The sequence below is a fragment of the Podarcis vaucheri genome, assembly GCF_965113315.1.
Source record: "Podarcis vaucheri genome assembly, chromosome: 14".
Taxonomy (NCBI): Eukaryota; Metazoa; Chordata; class Lepidosauria; order Squamata; family Lacertidae; genus Podarcis; species Podarcis vaucheri.
The window spans coordinates 29,058,074-29,076,751 of record NC_138752.1 but is presented as its reverse complement, the minus strand read 5'-3'; the positions used below and the strand labels follow the sequence as shown (position 1 = coordinate 29,076,751).

Sequence of the window (18,678 nt, the reverse complement as noted above, 5' to 3'; positions counted from 1 at the left end):
CTTCCTTTGCAGCCGGGAAGGAGCTCTTCCTTAGCCAATAGGATACTCGGGAGGCTGAGAAGGCGCTAAATGCGAAGAGGAGGGAGCGAGGCGACTGCGGCGAGAGCCGCTTCTGCGGTGAAGGTGGGTCCTTGGGAGCGGTGAAGTCGTGGGGGGAGAGGGGGTGCCACGCGGACCGATGCATCGCAGGGGGTTGGACTTGATCATCCATTGGGCTCCTTTCGATTCTGCGAGAGGCCGCCTGCTGCTGGACGACCCCCAGGTCTCCCGCCCCACTGCAAGCAGAGCTGGAGGGGGGCGGGAGCTGCGCTGGCAAGGGCAGGCGGGGGGGGGGGCGGCGGCGCTCGGAGCGGCTGTGCTGCTGGCAGTGCCGGATTTACGTATAAGCTAAACAAGCTATAGCTTGGGGGGCCCAAAAAAAATTAATGAAAAAAAAATGGATATACATTTCCAAAATATAAGATAAAAAACAAATAAAGTAAAACCTATATACAGCCAGTGTTTTATGTTGTGTAGGCTCCTATGATGTAAATAATGGGCCCCGCCTCCTAGCCTTTTATTATGTGCAAATGGCTTTAGATACCTGTTAGGTCCATAAATGACCATATAGCATAAAGTGGTACCTCGGGTTAAGAACTTAATTCGTTCCGGAGGTCCGTTCTTAACCTGAAACTGTTCTTAACCTGAAGCACCACTTTAGCTAATGGGGCCTCCTGCTGCCGCTGCGCCACCAGAGCACGATTTCTGTTCTCATCCTGAAGCAAAGTTCTTAACCTGAGGTAATATTTCTGGGTTAGCGGAGTCTGTAACCTGAAGTGTATGTAACCTGATGCGTATGTAACCCGAGGTACCACTGTATATTCAACACAAAAACAGTGACAATTTGTTGTTGACAAAGGACAGCTGGACATATAAAGGGCCCCATTACCTTCAGTAGCTTAGGGCCTCATCAAATCTAAATCCGGCCCTGGCTCCTGGGACCATTGGCTGCCAGGCATCTCCCTGGAACGTGGGGAGCAGCTTCCTGCTGAGTCAGGCCATTGGCCCATCTAGCTCAGCGCAGCCCACACTGACTGGCAGCGAGAGTCTCTCCAGGGTTTGAGGCAGGGAAGCTTCCCAGGAAACGCTGTTGGGGGTTGTGGTGATTGTGGTTGTTATGGTTGTGATGTTGCTGGGGTTATTGTTGTTACCTGCATTTATATACCACCTTTTTCTCCAAGGGGCTTGGGGCAGTTTGCATGCAAAGCAGCTATGCTGTTGCTGAGCTATTATGGTCCTTCGTCTGAGTGAATTGGGATCATCTTCAGCAGATATCCCCCTGCCTTTGGCGCTGGGGCAGATGGACTACCTGAAGCTGCCTTATGCTCCTAGACCATCTAAGCTGGCAGTCAGAAGTCCTCCAAGGTCTATGGGAGAATCTTTCTCCCATCTTTTAATCTAGCAATGGCCTTATTATAAGTAAAGCAGGCACTCTGCCGCAGAACTGGAGCCCTTCAGGAAAGCTTGAATGGGAATCTCAGCACCTTTGAACTAGCTTGTGATTACAATTGCTGGGGCATTTGTCTAGCTCAGCTTTGCTGGTTTTGCTTTGGATACCATTGTCAAAACAGAGGCTCAAGCTCCTGCTTCTGCCTACAGTGGGGAATATAACTGGCCTTAAAGTCATTTTCAACTTCTTATTGACCAAAGTTTATTTTCGCTTACGATACTTATGTATTTCAACTGTGTAGGTTTTGTTTGTTTTCTCTCCCCCAGCCTACTTAAAAAAACAGAATGGCAGCCGTTCCTCAGAATAACCTGCAGAAGCAGCTTGCACTTCATTCAGCCAAAGCCCCTCTAAGAAACCTGGCGCCTCTCAAACCCAAGACTATGTAAGTATTGCGCCCCCCCGAGCATCTCAAACTGAACATGATCAAAAAGTGGCAATCAATATTTACCAGATATTGAGCGTGTACTAGACATTAATGATAGTTACTTGGGGAAATATTTATTTTCCTCTTGCCATAACATGGAAAATACCTTAAGAACTGGATAAAAATAAGGGGGAAAGTAACACACACTCTCTCTCTCTCTCTCTCTCACACACACACACACACACAAATAAAAGTGAACGATGTTGTCAGAGCTGCTTCCAGATCCTAGCTCACAGAGGATCACGCTAGCCAGCAATCACTTTGTAAAAGTCTTTATTGAGTTACAGTTTCCATTCTCCAGCTGCTGCGTGCAGCTCTACGTCTTATGGGTTAGACCGGCGAAGCTCTGTCTGGGTCCCCGCCTCCTGTACACCAACTTAATATCCTAGCCTTACTCCACCTTTTCCGCCTGACCGTTCTTCTCTGGGTCCCTCTGCCCCCCGTGGTCTCTTCCTTCCGGGACTCTTCTGACGCTGACCCCCCGGACCCTTCTGTCTCCTTGCGCCGGGCTTTAGGACCTGGCTCCCTTTCCGGGCTGCTTACTACACCACCTTCCTGTGTATTTGAACTTGGCGCGCGCGCCCAACCTTCCACTTTCCGTCTGACCATTTCTTCGCTCCCCGATGGAGGTGTGGCCACTCCTGACTCGTGCCCTCCCTCCTGTTGTGAGCTGCCAGCGCTTGATACCTGACTCCCTTCCTCTCCCCTGCTCTCTGTTGGTGACGCTGGTCCCGATTTCCAACTGCTCCCCTCTGAGCCCCCTCTGGCCCTTTCCTCCTGGGGTGTCCCCCTAGGCTCCCCCCTTGCCCTGGCCACTGGTGCTCCTTTCTGTGAATCTTCTGATTCACTGGAAAGACTCGGAGATCTCGGGTCGTCGTCATCACTCATCCTTTCTTCTGCCTCCTCCCCCTCGCTCTCTGTTTCCTCCCTTGCCCTTGCCTCTGCTCCTGAACCCCTGACAGATGTATACAAAATCCTTTTAGAAATTTTAAAAATAGGAGTCCCGGAAAGCTTGGGTAAATGTAAAACACATTTAAAGGTAATTTCTGTCTAATTTCAGGCATTAGTAATGCTTAGAAATAGTTAATGAGCAACATGTTTGGGAATTTAAATACATGGCTTGAAATGAAATGAAAGGCTAATTTTTTAAAAAAATCTGGGCATGCTCACTTTCCTGGTCCAATTATCTGTTTCCTGGTACATACTGTATATTGATTATTATCTTTCAAGATACTTTGGTCCACTATAAACGTGAGTACTAATTTGCTGTTTAAAATTTAAACAGAATAAGTGATAAGAAACTGAATGCCAAAATGAGACTAAGATTAAATATCTCATTTATTTATTTTTGCAATGTTTGTATATAGTATTCAAGCATATGTTTGAAAGCAGAGGAAAATACTATGGCATAAAGAATGCAGGACTTGATGAATCACTCAAAGTCTGAATAAACTGTTTGGCTCTTTTGTAGGGGATTTACATTCAAAAAGAAAACCTCTCTTGGTAACTGTACGCCAGTAAAATATTTAGCTGAAACAAAGGATTTGACCTTAAAAGAGAAGGATGCTAACTCTTCCTTGACAAATCCAAGTGTGTCAAAGGATAAGCAGATGAGAATCAGTGAAGTTTTTGAAACAACATTGAAAAAGCAGGAAGGAAAGCACAATTATCCAGATGAGCAATGTCGAGATGTTCTGGCTTGTTTCCAGTCTTCTGTAAAAGAAAGTGATGTGGGCAGCAAACCAGATGACCATCAGCTCCTGAAATCAGACCATAATTCTTCATACAATTCAGTTATTAATATTGATGATGTCTGGGATGACACTGATGACTTTGAAATATCTGGTCCGCGAAAGGTATGCTCAAAGCGGCCTGGTTCCTTTTCAGACACCCAGTCTGTAAAAGCTAGGAAGGCTCCAAAAAACCATAGTCCTATCCCCACTAAGTCATTAAAGGCAGATGGCATGGGAAAAGCTAACCAAGAATGTAATGGACCCTCTGTGCGTGAGAAGAACAAAATACAGGTGCTTTACAAGGAACCAGATCCTGCTGTAAGCCAGTCTGTCATTTGCCTTGATTCTCCCACACCCAGCCCTTGTGAAAGCTTTGTAAGTGAAAATCTTCAAGAGGAGAAGCCTGTGGAAAGTCCCTTTGGTGACAAAAAGGAAGAGCATTTGAAAGGTAGATGGCTTTCTTTCTAGTCAAGTCTATTAATAGCATTATTTATTTTAAACGTTTATATAGCATCCTTTGTCCAAGATCTCGATCTGAGTAACAAAGAATCATTAAACCACCCAATACAGAATAAGCCATAAAACTGCATATACTAGTTCATTTTCACACCATGCAAATAGATGTATTCAGTCAGTTATCAAATGCTTTCTAGCACATAGTTGACTAAATATAAAGGAGCAGGGAGTTTTAAATCTGGGGTCCCACCATGGAGAAGGCCCATCTCCATGTGGGATACAGCACCCAAAGGTGGGGGGTTTTTGCAGTGGGGATAGGTGGCTGGGTTTTTAAGTTGTGTCTGTTAGATTTTTTTTTCTGGGTGGATTTTATGTATTACTGGGTGGGTTTTATTGATTTTTTAAATTGTCCTCAGTGTGTTTTAAAACTGCTGTTAGTCAAATATTCTTATTGCTTGTGTTAAAGCACAGAATGACGCTGACTTCATCCTAAATGAAAGTGAGGAACCAGATGAAGTGTGGAATGATCCAGCTATGTATGATGCCTTTGAAGATGAAAACTACGTAGACTGCATTCCACCCTCTCCAGAGGAAGAAATACCTTCTTCTGCATCCTCTTTGAAAAGCATTAGGTATGATGGAAATGATAAGTCCACAACTTGGTTCTTTACCAGGACCATCTCTGGTAGAAGTAGCCCGGGTAGGATGGTGAAATCATGGATCTGGAGTTTTTCATCAGTGAATGACCAAAATGCTGGTGGAACAAATAAGCTTAGTAAGAAGTGTTTTCTAGCTGATGCGAAAAACTTTATTCACAGCAGTGTATTTATACGGGATGACTTAACGACTTCTTTTTAATGTTAGGTATGTTTCCAGAGAAGCTGCTGTTGAGAAAACACTGACCCCTGGAAGCTTGAAAAGCAGCCTTCCAGACTTTGGAGAAACCACCCATGGAAACAGTGATAGGCAGGAAGGTAAAATAACTCCTCCTGAAGGGGCTTCACCTGCTTGCTTTCAGAAAGTGCAGACCTCATTGTGGTCTTCAGATACAGACCTGTCTGCAGCCTTGCACCTGACTAAATCACAGGACTGGGTAGTAAGTGCTCAGCTTCTATTAAGATTTTACAATGTGACTTCAGGTTTTTTTAAAAACACCTAAGAACTGTGTGGTGGGCATGTTTTCCTGTAAAACCTCCTTTGTTTCCTTTTGAATTACAAACATGCTTAAATTCCACTGAAGAGAATCTTAAGGACTTCCTTGAAAAAGCAGGTCATTTTCAGGTTGCTGGTAGATGGTGACTAAAGTGGTGCTTTAACCTTACTGTGTTTCATTTCAGACAAGCATTCACTTTTGGGATGGTCCCTCTACAATGTGATGGAAGACATCTGCAAGCTGGTGGATTCCGTTCCAGAATGGGAGCTGAAGTCTTTGTCGTGTGGAAAAGAGCTCCTTCAGCATAGAGATCGCAGGTCTGTCTTGAGATGCCACTAACCTAGAGTGTGGTCACAGACTCTGTTTATCTCTTGTGTCTCTGAGATAAATAGGTAAAGGTAAAGGGATCCCTGACCATTAGCTCCAGTCGTTACCGACTCTGGCATTGCGGCTGTCATCTCGCTTTACTAGCCGAGGTCATGTGGCCAGCATGACTAAGCTGCTTCTGGCGAACCAGAGCAGCGCATGGAAACACCGTTTACCTTCCCGCCGGAGCGGTACCTATTTATCTACTTGCACTTTGACGTGCTTTCGAACTGCTAGGTTGGCAGGAGCAGGGACCGAGCAACAAGAGGTCACCCCATCACAGGGATTCGAACCGCCAACCTTCTGATCGGCAAGTCCTAGGCTCTGTGGTTTAACCCACAGCGGCACCTGCGTCCCCAAGGGGGGCTTTTTTTGCCACCAGTGTCCCTCCTGAGATAAATACTCTCAAGAAATCTTGGTCTGGCAATTGAGGCAAGTTTATATCAATTTTTTTGGTAAGCAAAGGCATCTTTATCTGGCTCTTTGGCTATTAACCTGACCTATAAAAAGTTGAAATAAGAGGAGACTTGAGAGAAGATATGATAGCCATCTTCAAATATCTAAATGGTTGTCACATGGAGTAAGCTTGTTTTTGCTGAGATCCTTGCATTGCAGGCGGTTGGACTAGATCACCCTTGGGGTCCCTTCCAACTCTGTGATTCTGTGTATTAATAGTTCATATTTTTTTTCTTTATTTCCAGAAGAAAACTCTTAAAGAATGGCACTAATGGAAGTAGAAAGGACAGTGGCATATCTTTGGATGAAAATTGCAAACTTTATTCTGGACATGAAAGATCTATGGATGGTGGTGTTTCTTTTCAACTGGGAAAAACCTCTGCCACTGACCCTTGTAGGGAATTGTTCATGTCTAGACAACCTTCCCCAAAGGTTGCACCCCAGCATAACTTTCATTCAACCCCCTCCTTTGTACCAAGCACTCAAGACTCCAGTAATGCTGACCTGTCAGTTTTTCCCAAGACTTTTGCTATGGAGAGTAGCATCTCGGAAAATGCAGGATTGTCTCTTTCTAAAAGAGGAGTCGAGAAAAGAATCTCCTCTCTGACCAGTTCCATCAAAAATCCAAGGACAGAATGGGGAGAAAAGGGTTGGCTGTGTTCAAAGGGGAATCAAGACCAAGAGAAACTCACTCTCCTTCAAAGTAATTTGAGAGAGAATTCCTCAGCAACAGAGAATGTGGCCTTTGATGATGATTTTGATATTGATGACTTTGATGAGTTGGACAACGTAATAAACACTTCAACTTTACAGCCACCTAGTACTTGCTACCAGCGAGCTGAGGAAGCACAGCCTGCCAAACCATTCCTGGAAAAAAGCTCCCTTACAGCTAAGGGAAATGGTCATTTTTCAAATCCTATTTTTCCCAGAGCAAACTGCCAAGGTGCGCCTGCCAAGAACTGCTTGGGTAAATTATGCTAATTCTCTGTCACAGAAGCTAGTTGTGCCAGGGAGCTATTGTGTAGAGAGTAATTAACTAATCTGACACATTGCTTGAGTTGCAATGGGAATACTATTCATTGCTTCATCACAGTCACTTGGTAGCAGCTTTGCTTTTCCTTCACGAGGTCACACTTTTGTCACTGCATTTCTGAGTTCTGAAATACTTTGAGAAATGTGACACACACACACACAGGATTTTTCTTCTATACCGATACCAAATTCTGCTCTAGGGAGTGTATCGCATTTTCCTTTTCAAACAGCAGGAATTTGCTCTCACATTAACTTGAGCAGTGACGTTCTCTGGTTTTGCATTGTGGTTGTGCTGCTGCTGCTTCTGTGGGGGTTAGGGCTGCTGTTGTGAAATGTCAGCTTTGCTGCCCGACACTGTTTTGTTTCAAAGATAAATTTTGAAAAGATCACTGGGTCATTTCCAAAGTGAGAGTTAAGCCGGTGCCAAACTCTGCTGTTGTAAATAGCGGGGACCAAAATTGCTTAGATGTGTGAATCAATTACTTTCAGTGAGACCAGAAGCATGACTTTGAGTTTAGATTTCACAGGGTCCTATAGTTATATTATTAAGGAATCCAGGATAACTCCCAGCTCTTGATTTTGCATTGCCAACACAGTTGAGGATCACACTCCACCTATCTAGTTCCACTAGTATACTTATAATTATGCAAAATGGGTTAAGAGTAAGCTGTTGATATGCTACAGAGCACACACAAAAACCAAGCAATTGTTATTTATTCTGGTAACCTGTTTTCTTCTAGATCCACAGGTTAAAAATTCACCTTCCAGAAATCCATTGCTAGAGCACTTCAGAGGCTTAGCATTTCCCCATTCTAATGAAATGATGAAGATATTTCACAAAAGATTTGGTCTGCATCACTTCCGGACGAATCAGCTTGAAGCCATCAATGCTGCTCTGTTGGGCGAAGACTGCTTCATCTTAATGCCCACAGGTGTGTGATGGCAAGGGTGCCTGCCAACCGCATGTGGTCTAGGGGGCTAGTCTGGCAACCTGGGAGGTTTTCAGAAGGCGTGCAACGAGTAAAAAGGTGCGGGAGACTCCTGGCAGATGACCTTTTGCCTCCTGAGGTGATGAAGTGCCACAACCTTTTATCGTGTATGTCAGCAAAGTGAAAGGTGCTGTCCTTAAGGACACACAATGTGCATTTGGACAGCAAAGTTGAAGACTGACAAACAGGTTGTGGGGAGATCTGGATCATAGTGGAGGTGTGGGGTTGCTAAATGCAGGGTGAATTGATTTAAATCACTGAATATAATCCATGAGTTGAATCATTACTTGTACCCGACCCATTTGACTAGGTTGCCCCAGCCACTCTGGGCGGCTTCCAACAGGATATAAACAAGTTGCTAATATTTTCTAAGCTGGCATGCATTCCCACTGGCTCTAACGATTAAGCATGATTCTTTGCAACTGGTTAGAGACTTTATGTGACCTAGACAAAGTCATGGAGGAGGGGCTATTGGGGGCTACTACCCACGATGCCTGTGCTCTGCCTCCACAGTTGAAGGCTGCAATGCTTCTGAATGCCAGTTGCTGGAAACCACAAGAGAGGAGCGTGCTCTTGTTCTTTGGATCCTGCTTGCGGGTTTCCCAGAAGAGGCATCTGGTTGGTCGTTGTGAGAACAGGATTCTGGTCTTGATGGGGCCCCCTTTGGCCTGATCAAGCACAACTCTTCTGATGTTCTTATGTAGACAGTGTAGCAACTCTTAAAGCATGACATAATGAGAATTTTCGATTAAAAAATAAAAAACACTGTCTGACAAAAGTTACCAGAACTAAAATTCCTAATGCATTGATCATAAAACCTGTACTTAAGTTGTGTTTGCAGTGATCCATTCTTAGTAGGAGTTGGAGGAGTGCAGAAAGTAATTTTGAAACCCAGATTGAAAATTTGTTGAAATATTCTAGGGCGTAGGTTTCTGGACAACCTGCATTTGCTTACTGCCCAGGTGAGCTTTCCAACTAATCCTTGGTTTTTTCCCTTCCCACAGGAGGTGGGAAGAGCTTATGCTACCAGCTACCAGCTTGCGTTTCAGCGGGAGTCACCATTGTGATCTCCCCCTTGAGGTCACTGATAGTGGATCAAGTTCAGAAGCTAACATCAATGGATGTGAGTTCAAGCCCATGGTTTTCTCATTGATCCTTTGCATGAGGAGAGTTGTCTGCATCTTCATTAGTCGTGACCGATTCTGCTCTTTGCTCTGGGGTATGACTTCATGCAAATTAGAAACTTCCGTTCCTTATTTCCAATATTTGGGCATTGTTATTCAGATTCAAGTTGATCCAAAGTTTGGGAGCTCGGCACCATAGCAGGCAAGGAAGGGAGCATGGACACACATTTAGGCCTACATCATGGAAGCTAGTACTTTATCTGTGTGTACTGTTTTTGACTTACTGTAGATAATAGTGTAAAATGAGTGTTGAATTCACCATCCATTTGCTGTTGCATCTATTTAGTCTATCACTGTATCTCAGTGGGAGAGTACCTGCTTTTCATGCAGAAGATCCCTGATTCATTCTAGGGTTGGGAGAGAACCCTATCTGAAATCCCAGAGAATCGCTATCAGTCATTGTAGATAATAGTAAATGGACTAATAGATCTGACTCAGGAACACAGGGAGCTACTTTATACTGAGTGCAAACAGCTCTTCTTCTGTCATAGATTCCAGCAACTCACCTGACAGGTGACAAGACTGATGCTGAAGCATCCAGAATCTACATGCAGCTGTCGAAGAAAGACCCCATCATAAAACTCCTCTATGTTACTCCAGAGAAGGTTTGCATAAGGTCTAAGCACCACCAGCATTGGGTTTTATCATATACAGGAGACAGCCCACCAGGCAAAGGAAGCCAGCAGGTTTGGATGGAGGAGAGCTAGGCTTCCATCCCGGCTCAGACATGAACTCTGCTTGCATGACTAGAGCAGGCCTCTGCTTATCAATGGTGTAGAAAATTGGGGTTTAGTTTTTTTGCTGCCCAACTCCCCAAGGGACTGAGACTCCTAAGTTCATGATCACTCAGATGAGTGGATGGAGGCAAGGATCTAAAGAAAGCAAAGCAGATCCTTATTTATTCTTTTTGCAACAGAGTTCCCTCCCCTCCCTGCAAAAGAGGTAAAAGAGACCAAGCGCAAAGAAAAAACATCTCTTTTTAAAGGGCTACATTTTGGCCCCTTTACAAACCAGAAATTACATCACACACAAGGTGGGGCTACAGTGGCTCAGGCAGGTCAAGGTGTGACATTCCCAAGGATTTAGCAAGTTTTACATAGTTCCAGGCAAGGTTTATGCAAAATATTAGCATTTGTTGAGACAATCAGGATGCCCAGCCAACATCCCTCAGTGCAGAGCATTTTGACAAACAATGACAATTAACACAAAGGAGGTTCATAGATTTGGGAGAGGAATCCCTTCAGGAACTTTCCCTGATTGCTATCTGCCTATGTGTTCTCAGGCAAGAGGGATTATGGAGGACTCAAATTATACAGTTATAAATGATTTTATACAATGTTCCATAGGAAATTCATGTTGTCCTTGTTTTAACAGGCTAGAATGAAAGTATACTGGTTCTCCAAGATCTGGTATACTGGTTCTCCTCTGCAGAGAAAACATTTAGAGTCCTTAGGAGAACCAAGATGGCTTTTTGAGATTGTTCTGTGTGTAATTTCTCTCGAGAAATTTTCCAAATGTTGAAGGGTGAAGGATTAGTTTTCTGAGGACTGGGTGTCTGCTATGTGTGCACCCTAAATTTTACAACACCAAGTCTATCTGAAATGGTGGATGAGGGCAAATGAGATAAGGAGGCTAAAGCACTTTTTATGCTGAAAAGTGATGTAGAAAGGAATTTGCTACGTGCGAATATACAGTGATAGCAATTCTCCACTAAAGTTTCTGGATCCTTGGGTGTGGGTCTTCCTTAGGTCTGCTCGAGTGGCCGGCTGATGTCAACCCTGGAGAATCTCTATGAGCGGAAGCTGTTGGCGCGCTTTGTGATTGACGAGGCACACTGCGTTAGTCAGGTGACCTTCTCTTTTTTGGAAATGTCTGAGGTTGGGGAACCAGCTGAACCCTTGCATTGATCTGTAAGCAAATTAACTTTTTTTAAAAAATCTTTTGACTAGTGGGGCCACGACTTCCGCCAAGACTACAAGCGGCTGAATATGCTTCGTAAGAAATTTGCTTCCGTTCCTATGATGGCTCTTACTGCCACCGCAAACGCAAGGGTGCAAAAGGATGTCCTGAATCAACTGGAGATGCTGAAGCCACAGGTGTAAGTTTGCTCTACACCAGGATTTCTCCAACTTACTATACCCAGTGGCCCACATGAGATCGCTGAAAACCCCCAAGGCCCAAAATGGTGGCACAGGGCAGGCAGCATTAAAATGGTGGCCAGTGGCATTTGCTGTGTCTGGCATCATCAGCTGGCAATTGCTGACATCTTTTTCTAAGCGATATCTAATCAGTCTTTGGAAATTCTCTGGCACAGCCTTTAGCTCATGAAAAGGAGTTCCATAGGTCAGCTTTCCTCAAGCTACCTGCAGGCATTTGTTCTGGAGGTATTGTGACTCAGCCTTACCATTTTTGTCAGAATTCAGTCCCATTTTAGTCGGGTAGAGAAGGCCTTTGATTTTTATATTTTCCTTGCCCTGCCCCCAAGCATCCCAGAAGTTGTTTTTTTATCCCATCTCCTATGATATCTCCCCCCTATTTTCCTTTCACACTCAGCTTGAATCTTCTCCCCACCCCACAAGCCCCAGCCACTAGTTTTTCATCCTTCTGGCCTATTTCCTTTAGATTGACTTCTTTGCCCTATAACAGATCTGTTATCTCTTTCTCTTCCTTTCTCTTCCCTGTGTTTGTTTATTTCCTTCAGCGCCACTTCTGGCCCTTTCCCTTAAGAGAAAGAAATGACTTACCTGCCCTCCTTGGCCTCTCAGCCTCCTATACTTAGCATACAAGGAGCTGCTGGTGTGTCCAGCCCAAATGCTATGGCATGGTGGGGGCCATGCAAGTACATGGGAAAGCACTGGTGGCTTTTCTTAAGATATTATTTAAGATACACATATCCTTTAGCAATTTACTGTTTTTTTAAAGAAGAAAAAAATTTCTTGCAATGGATATTTTCCAGGTTTAGCATGAGCTTTAACAGGCGGAACCTGAAATACGATGTTTTGCCCAAGAAGCCCAAAAGTGTTGCGCTGGACTGCTTGGATTGGATCCGAAAATACCACCCAAGTGAGTTTACTTCCTTTCCTTCCTCTGGCAGGATTTATTCGTGTGAATCGAGGCTTTTTCAAAGAATGAAAGAATTGTAGAGTTGGAAGGTGCCCCTGAGGGTCATCTAATCTAACCCTCTGCAATGCCGGAATCTCAACTAAAGCATCCATGACAGGTGGCCACCCAACCTTTGCTTAAAAAGCTCCAATGAAGGAGAGGCCACCACCTTCCAAAGGAGTCCGTTCCACTATCAAACAGCTATCACTGTCAGAAAGTTCTTCAGTTCTGTGAAATGTAGCTCAGAGGGGTGTGCGACTTCTGTCACTTTTAATTTACTTTATTTGATGGGACTGAATACTCCAGCTCCCATATTTTGCCTGTTTTTTCTTTTTCTTTAGATGACTCTGGGATAATTTATTGCCTCTCCCGATACGAATGTGACTCGGTTGCCAGCACTTTGCAGAGCTCTGGCCTTTCTGCACTTGCCTATCACGCTGGTCTCGCGGACAGCACCAGAGACCATGTGCAGCAGAAGTGGATTAATCAGGACGGATGTCAGGTAAAGGAGACGAAACTGTAGAAGGTGCTGATATCACACACAAGTACAGTGGTACCTCGGGTTAAGTACTTAATTTGTTCCGGAAGTCTGTTCTTAACCTGAAACTGTTCTTAACCTGAAGCACCACTTTAGCTAATGGGGCCTCCTGTTGCCGCTGCGCCACCAGAGCACGATTTCTGTTCTCATCCTGAAGCACAGTTCTTAACCTGAGGCACTATTTCTGGGTTAGCGGAGTCTGTAACCGCAAGCGTATGTAACCTGAGGCATATGTAACCTGAGGTACCACTGTAGAAATATTTAAAACGAACATAGGGTGTAGCCAGCACAGATCTAAATGGTTGTTAGCTCCTGTGGCAAAACAAATGGCCCCGTCTGTTTAGCTGGTCAGTTTTCAGGCCTTTCTCAATGGATTTGTGTGTGTCTTCGTCTTTACCCTCTTTGAGGTGAGCCTGAAGTCGACCAGAATATCAAGCCAGAAAGCACTGTGTCAGTTCAGTGTATAAAGTATGCAAATCCTGTTTTTTGTTGTCTTCCAGATTATTTGTGCAACCATTGCTTTTGGCATGGGGATTGATAAACCTGATGTGCGCTTCGTGATCCATGCCTCTCTTCCTAAATCTGTTGAAGGTTACTATCAGGAGTCGGGCAGAGCTGGGCGTGATGGAGAAATTTCTCACTGCCTGCTCTTCTACACCTATAGTGATGTCAACAGGCTGAGAAGACTCATATTTAGTAAGCATTTCTCTGCGACATCTCAAATCTTGTGACCAGAATCATGCAAGAATGGGCTTTAATGTGTGTGTGGGGGGGGGGTGTAATTTTATAATTGTTGTCATAGAACAGTGTTAGCAGCCCACTTCAGCCATCATGGCTATAAAACATAGAAGCACTGCCTGCAATAGAATGACTTGGCGTTTGCGTCTCAAGTTTTAGGCTTTAAGCGTTTTCGTCTAGGTTGCCAGGAACAAGCAGTGTGCAGCATCTAGCCATAGCAGACTATAAATACTGTAAACTTCCTGAAGAATTCCTTTCCCATAAACTCCTCAATTTTTATATGGAAAAAATGCTGCAGTGTCTCATTCCTTTCTCTTCTGTGTATCCTACTAAAAAGGGTTGAAATCCAGCCCACAAACTTAAAGTTTGAACTTTTTGGCTTCTTCTTCATACATATCTTCAAATTGTTGGTCGGAAGGAAAAGCAAGCTCTCGCTCTTTGTCTTGCCTTTATTACGGAAAAGTCAAAAGCTGCATTCTTTGAATTTCAGTGGAAAAAGATGGGAACAGCCACACACGGCAGACACATTTCAACAATCTCTACAGCATGGTCCATTACTGTGAGAATATCGTGGAGTGCCGGAGAGTACAGCTGCTGGCCTACTTTGGGGAAACAGGCTTCAACTCTAGGTTTTGCAAGGAACACCCTGAAGTCAGTTGTGACAACTGCAGCAGGAAGCAGGTAAGCCAGTTCTGCTTCTTAACTCTTCAAAACGTGTTATTTCTTTGGAGGTTAGAACGCATGTATTTCTGGTAGCGACTGGGCAGGAGTGATTTTTGGGCTGAAGAAACTAAGGATTGCAACTTGTGGACAATGACTTCCAGCTGTTTTCTTCAATGTATGACTTGTTTTTTCTTGTATTTCCTTCAGATTAATCTCTCAGATTTAAGCTAACACTTCACTTAGCTTGTATATCTTGAGTTTGGAACCGTATCCAAATTGGGGCCAATACTGTATTGTCAACAGCCAGGTGTAGTGCAACAAATCAATCTTTCCTCCTCAAAACTGGTTTTTTTTAGGATTATAAACCACGGAACGTGACAGAAGACGTGAAAAACATTGTTAGGTTTGTTCAGGAGCATTGTGGCGAGAAGCGAGTAAGAAGGAATAACACAGGGAGATACACCTTGAATATGATGATTGACATTTTCTTGGGTAAGTTGCAGTGTATGCTGTCAACACTCAGTGTTGGATTTGTTTCTTGGATCACTGGTTCCCAAAGTGGGTGGTACCAGCTCCTGGAGGGGGGGATTACCTAGGGGAGTGCTAAGAGGCAAGGGGGAGGCAGAGAGGTGTCAATTACTATCAGACTTTGAAAAGCTGGTATCACTGGATTAATTTAATCAATTTTGTTGAATTAATTAAAAAGTTTTAATTGGATTTTGAACAAATATGCAATTAGTTGTTACTGTTTTGACTTCTGTTATCTTCCTTAGTGGGTCATGTATGTTAAATAATAATAAATATTCCTTATGTAATTTTCTGGTGAGTGAGGAGTAGCTAGCCAACCTCCCATGTGGTTTTGGTTCATTTTGCCATCTGGCCTTGGTCATGAGAGGGAAGGTGGTTAAATCACTCTGGGGATTCTTGTGCTGAAGCATCTTTCCTGCTTTTGCCTTTATCAAGAAGACACACTGTGTTTTTCTGTACAGGTACAAAGAGTGCCAAGATTCAGTCTGGCCTGTTTGGCAAAGGAGCAGCCTACTCACGCCATAATGCTGAGCGACTCTTTAGGAAACTGGTACTGGACAAGATTCTAGAGGAAGACCTTTACATCACTGCTAATGACCAAGCAGTTGCATATGTCCAGACTGGTGAGAAAGCTTATGCTGTGCTGAATGGATCTCTGCAGGTGTGTAAGAGCTAAATTCATCTACTTGCCTAAAGTGTCATGCCCTGTCTCCTCCTCAAGTAGGTGTTAGGACCTTGGAGCGACCCAGGAATATAGTTAAGAAAATCCCAAGGTCTTGCAGAGAATGGCTGAAAAAGGAGATGCTCCTTTTCCTCCAATGGGTGCCTTCATCCTCTACCTGTGTTGCTGTCATAGTCTCAAGCTGCATAGAAGGAAACTGCACATCTTAGATTCAGTTGTACATTAGTGAGATTTTCTTCTTCTGCTTCCTTCAGGTAGAGTTCCATGAAACTGAAAGTGCCAGCAGCATTCGCAAGCACCAAAGGGCATCAGTGATCAAAATTTCCCAGCGGGAAGAGATGGTTAAGAAATGTCTCTCAGAACTCACAGATGTCTGCAAAAACCTTGGGAAAGCGTTTGATGTTCATTACTTCAATGTTTTTAACACTGCCACGCTTAAAAGAATTGCAGGTAATGTTGGTGCTCATGGAGAAACGGTTCAAGTCTGTGTCTGTTAATGAAGTACAGTACCGTTGCGTCTTGTATGCACAATTTCAACCTTGTGTAGTTGAAAGCCAGCCAGCTGAAATCCTGCAAATTAACTGCGTGCAAGCTCATTTTACGCTGCATTTTCATGGCATTGGAAAGAGCTTTTAAGCTCTCAGACTTCCTTACTCAGCTGGCCCAGCAAGATTTTGTGAGAGCGTTCCAGAGCCAGTAAGCTAGGCATGAGCTTAAAACTGCTCTGCCTTGCTTGGAAGGTGTAAGGATGGTCGTGCAAGGGTGGTCCCAAGGGAGTGGTTCAGGTGTATGTGTTGTTGCATATATGCGCCATCCCCAGAGCATATCCCCCACGCAAGATGTGGTTGTACTGTAACTCTTTCCCTCTGTGATATTCCTGGTGACTGCCAGGCTTGTATGGCCCTTGCATGGGAATTTCAGAACAACACTCTTAATAGCAGAACTGAGAGATTATGCTGTGCTCTTTTTGTATGAAGATAGAAAGCAAATGGACTGTTCTGCTTGTAAAAGAAGTCACTGCCTTGTGTGGTGATCAATCTTTTCAACAACAAAAAATGTTCAGCATATGTATCCTTGTCCCTGCTTATACCAGACATTCTCAGATGTCAAGCCATTTTAAAGATCTGTTTTTCTTTCCTGGTCTCCAGAGACACTGTCTCCAGACCCTGCAGTTCTGCTTCAGATTGATGGTGTTACAGAGGACAAGTTAGAGAAGTATGGAGCAGAAATCATTGAAGTGCTGCAGAAGTATTATGAATGGACACTGCCAGGTATTGTGTGACTTCTGCATTGTTAGAAACATTTTCCGGTTATGCACGTTATTTATTTATAAGTGTAGTCACTTCAGTTATTGTATTTCTCTGCATGATTACCATTGGAACAGGGAACTCTTCGGGGAGCCCTTTATTTGAAATGGCTTTTTAATGCAATCTTGGTCACTTCAGTCATGATGATGATACTTCCCCACCCGCCATGATGGAAGCAACTCAAACCATGCCATGCAGACTGCTCACATATTCCTTTTTCCGTGACAGTGGTGCAAATGGCACCGTCACCCTGAAGTGGTTTTCAGACCAGCAATTCTCTTGCTTTACATCATAACACTATCTGTGCTAAGGGGAAGCGGAGAAGCTGCAGGGTTATAGTCTCTGTTTGGCAACATCCAAAGCCGCAGGATTAAAGACACCTGGGTCTGTTTCAACAGCGGAAAACAAGCCTCTTTCGGCTACAGAAGCTGACGCTGAAAGAAATTCCAGTACTGATGAAGCAGAGGAGGAGCTGCATACAACATCTGCCTATTTCCACAACAGACCCAACAAGGGAAGGAAGAGAAAAAAGCCTCAGTTCTTCAGAGAATCAAAGAAGAAAATGAGGTCTGGAGGCCAGCAGGCTCGTTCTAAAGGGTATGGCTGTTTGTTTTTTAATCCTTCGGTGGCAAGCCAGATATAACAATGGGACTAAAGCCCTTCTACGGTGTCAATTAAGAACACTTTTACAGTAAAGTAAAATAATTTTTATTGTGAAGACCTCACAAGGAGTGAGGAGCACATTGCCATAGTAGCAACATGGGATCACTTAATTTTAAGCCATCCCGTAAAATCTTGACTGACAAAGCTGTGATGCCAGCCTGGAAGTGCTGTCCCTTTCAGGGTGTCCTTGTGGATCACAGCAATTCCCACCTTACTTATGTGTAAGGCTGGGTGTGTAGGGCTGGATGAAATGGACAAAAACAATTGGGAGAATTCCAAGCACCTAGAAGAGAGGGACAGGCTGGTGCTAAAGGGTTAGTGTATCAGCAGTGAGGTCAAGAGCCCCAATGCCAAACTGAAATCATGTTGGTATTCTGGTCTCCACCTTATAAATGTACAAATGAAACATTTGGCCAAAATGCAGAGCAGAAATGTTGGAGGTTGTTTTTTAGGGATTTAATTCTCATAAGGCTCTTGAAACAACAGATAAAGTATATATGCATGTTTACAAAATTATTGGGTCAATGACCTATTCTATATTTCCCTTTCTAACTTTCTAGGGGTTACAGAACCGGCAAGAAGACATCATCTAACTCCAAAAGTTCCACATCTTATATTCCTCCTGCCAAGCCAGGAATTGGCAAAAGGCCTGCAATTATGGCACCGCCAAAACCACAAAGCAGACAATACCTTAAGCCTTCTTTCTCATTTTTGTAATATCCTTAGAGACTTTTTAATTTCTATGGAAGCTGTTTAACTAATTTTTTATTGAGGTGTAACACTCATGCCTAATGTTAATAAATACATTTGCTTGAACCATACTGTGAGAGTTTCTAGCAAGGCACCTTGTGAGCCACGCTAATAAAGTGTTTGGTGGTATATAAGTCCTCTGTATTGGTCCCCATTTCCCCAAATAGCTTGCTGATTTCAGTATTTTATTCTGAACATTTTGTCCATGAGAGATGGAGAACTTCATGCATTTGTGGATCATGCCACATCTATTTCATTTTACTTTGTTTGTTTAAAACATTCAAAGCATCCCACTGATAGGTAATGAAGCATGAGACTATTTTATTCCTAATTGTAAGAAACCTTGCAAAATGTATGTTAACAGACAAGCTTCTGGTCTGAACAGCTGTGAATACTAGAGTTTTGAAATTTGTCTTTGCAGAACT

General features: G+C 43.7%; 1 protein-coding gene across 3 annotated transcripts; it reads left to right on the top strand.

Annotated features, from left to right (window-relative positions):
- BLM (BLM RecQ like helicase) lies at positions 1 to 18,319 on the top strand. 3 transcript variants are annotated; one of them, XM_082199446.1, is made up of 22 exons: positions 1 to 123; positions 1,756 to 1,871; positions 3,385 to 4,094; positions 4,569 to 4,734; positions 4,967 to 5,076; positions 5,440 to 5,572; positions 6,323 to 7,020; positions 7,850 to 8,041; positions 9,103 to 9,221; positions 9,774 to 9,887; positions 11,031 to 11,129; positions 11,232 to 11,380; positions 12,239 to 12,345; positions 12,726 to 12,886; positions 13,423 to 13,618; positions 14,151 to 14,341; positions 14,680 to 14,815; positions 15,313 to 15,512; positions 15,788 to 15,983; positions 16,682 to 16,804; positions 17,239 to 17,437; positions 18,064 to 18,319. In XM_082199446.1, the coding sequence occupies exons 2-22, from the start codon at positions 1,774 to 1,776 to the stop codon at positions 18,218 to 18,220; spliced, it is 4,254 nt and encodes a 1,417-aa protein (XP_082055572.1). In that variant the 5' UTR covers positions 1 to 123; positions 1,756 to 1,773; the 3' UTR covers positions 18,221 to 18,319. The 3 variants fall into 3 exon arrangements, with proteins under 3 accessions (XP_082055572.1, XP_082055571.1, XP_082055573.1); XM_082199445.1 differs by having other exon boundaries at positions 6,323 to 7,044; XM_082199447.1 differs by lacking the exons at positions 1 to 123; positions 1,756 to 1,871 and having other exon boundaries at positions 3,959 to 4,094; positions 4,574 to 4,734; positions 6,323 to 7,044.
- The last annotated feature ends 359 nt before the right edge of the window (positions 18,320 to 18,678 follow it).

Coding starts and splice junctions, on each gene's coding strand:
- BLM (XM_082199445.1), top strand. CDS start 1,774: ATGGCAGCCGTTCCTCAGAATAACCTGCAGAAGCAGCTTGCACTTCAT. Junction 13,619..14,150: donor GCTGAGAAGACTCATATTTA/GTAAGCATTTCT, acceptor TTTGAATTTCAG/TGGAAAAAGATGGGAACAGC. Junction 15,513..15,787: donor TGCTGAATGGATCTCTGCAG/GTGTGTAAGAGC, acceptor TGCTTCCTTCAG/GTAGAGTTCCATGAAACTGA.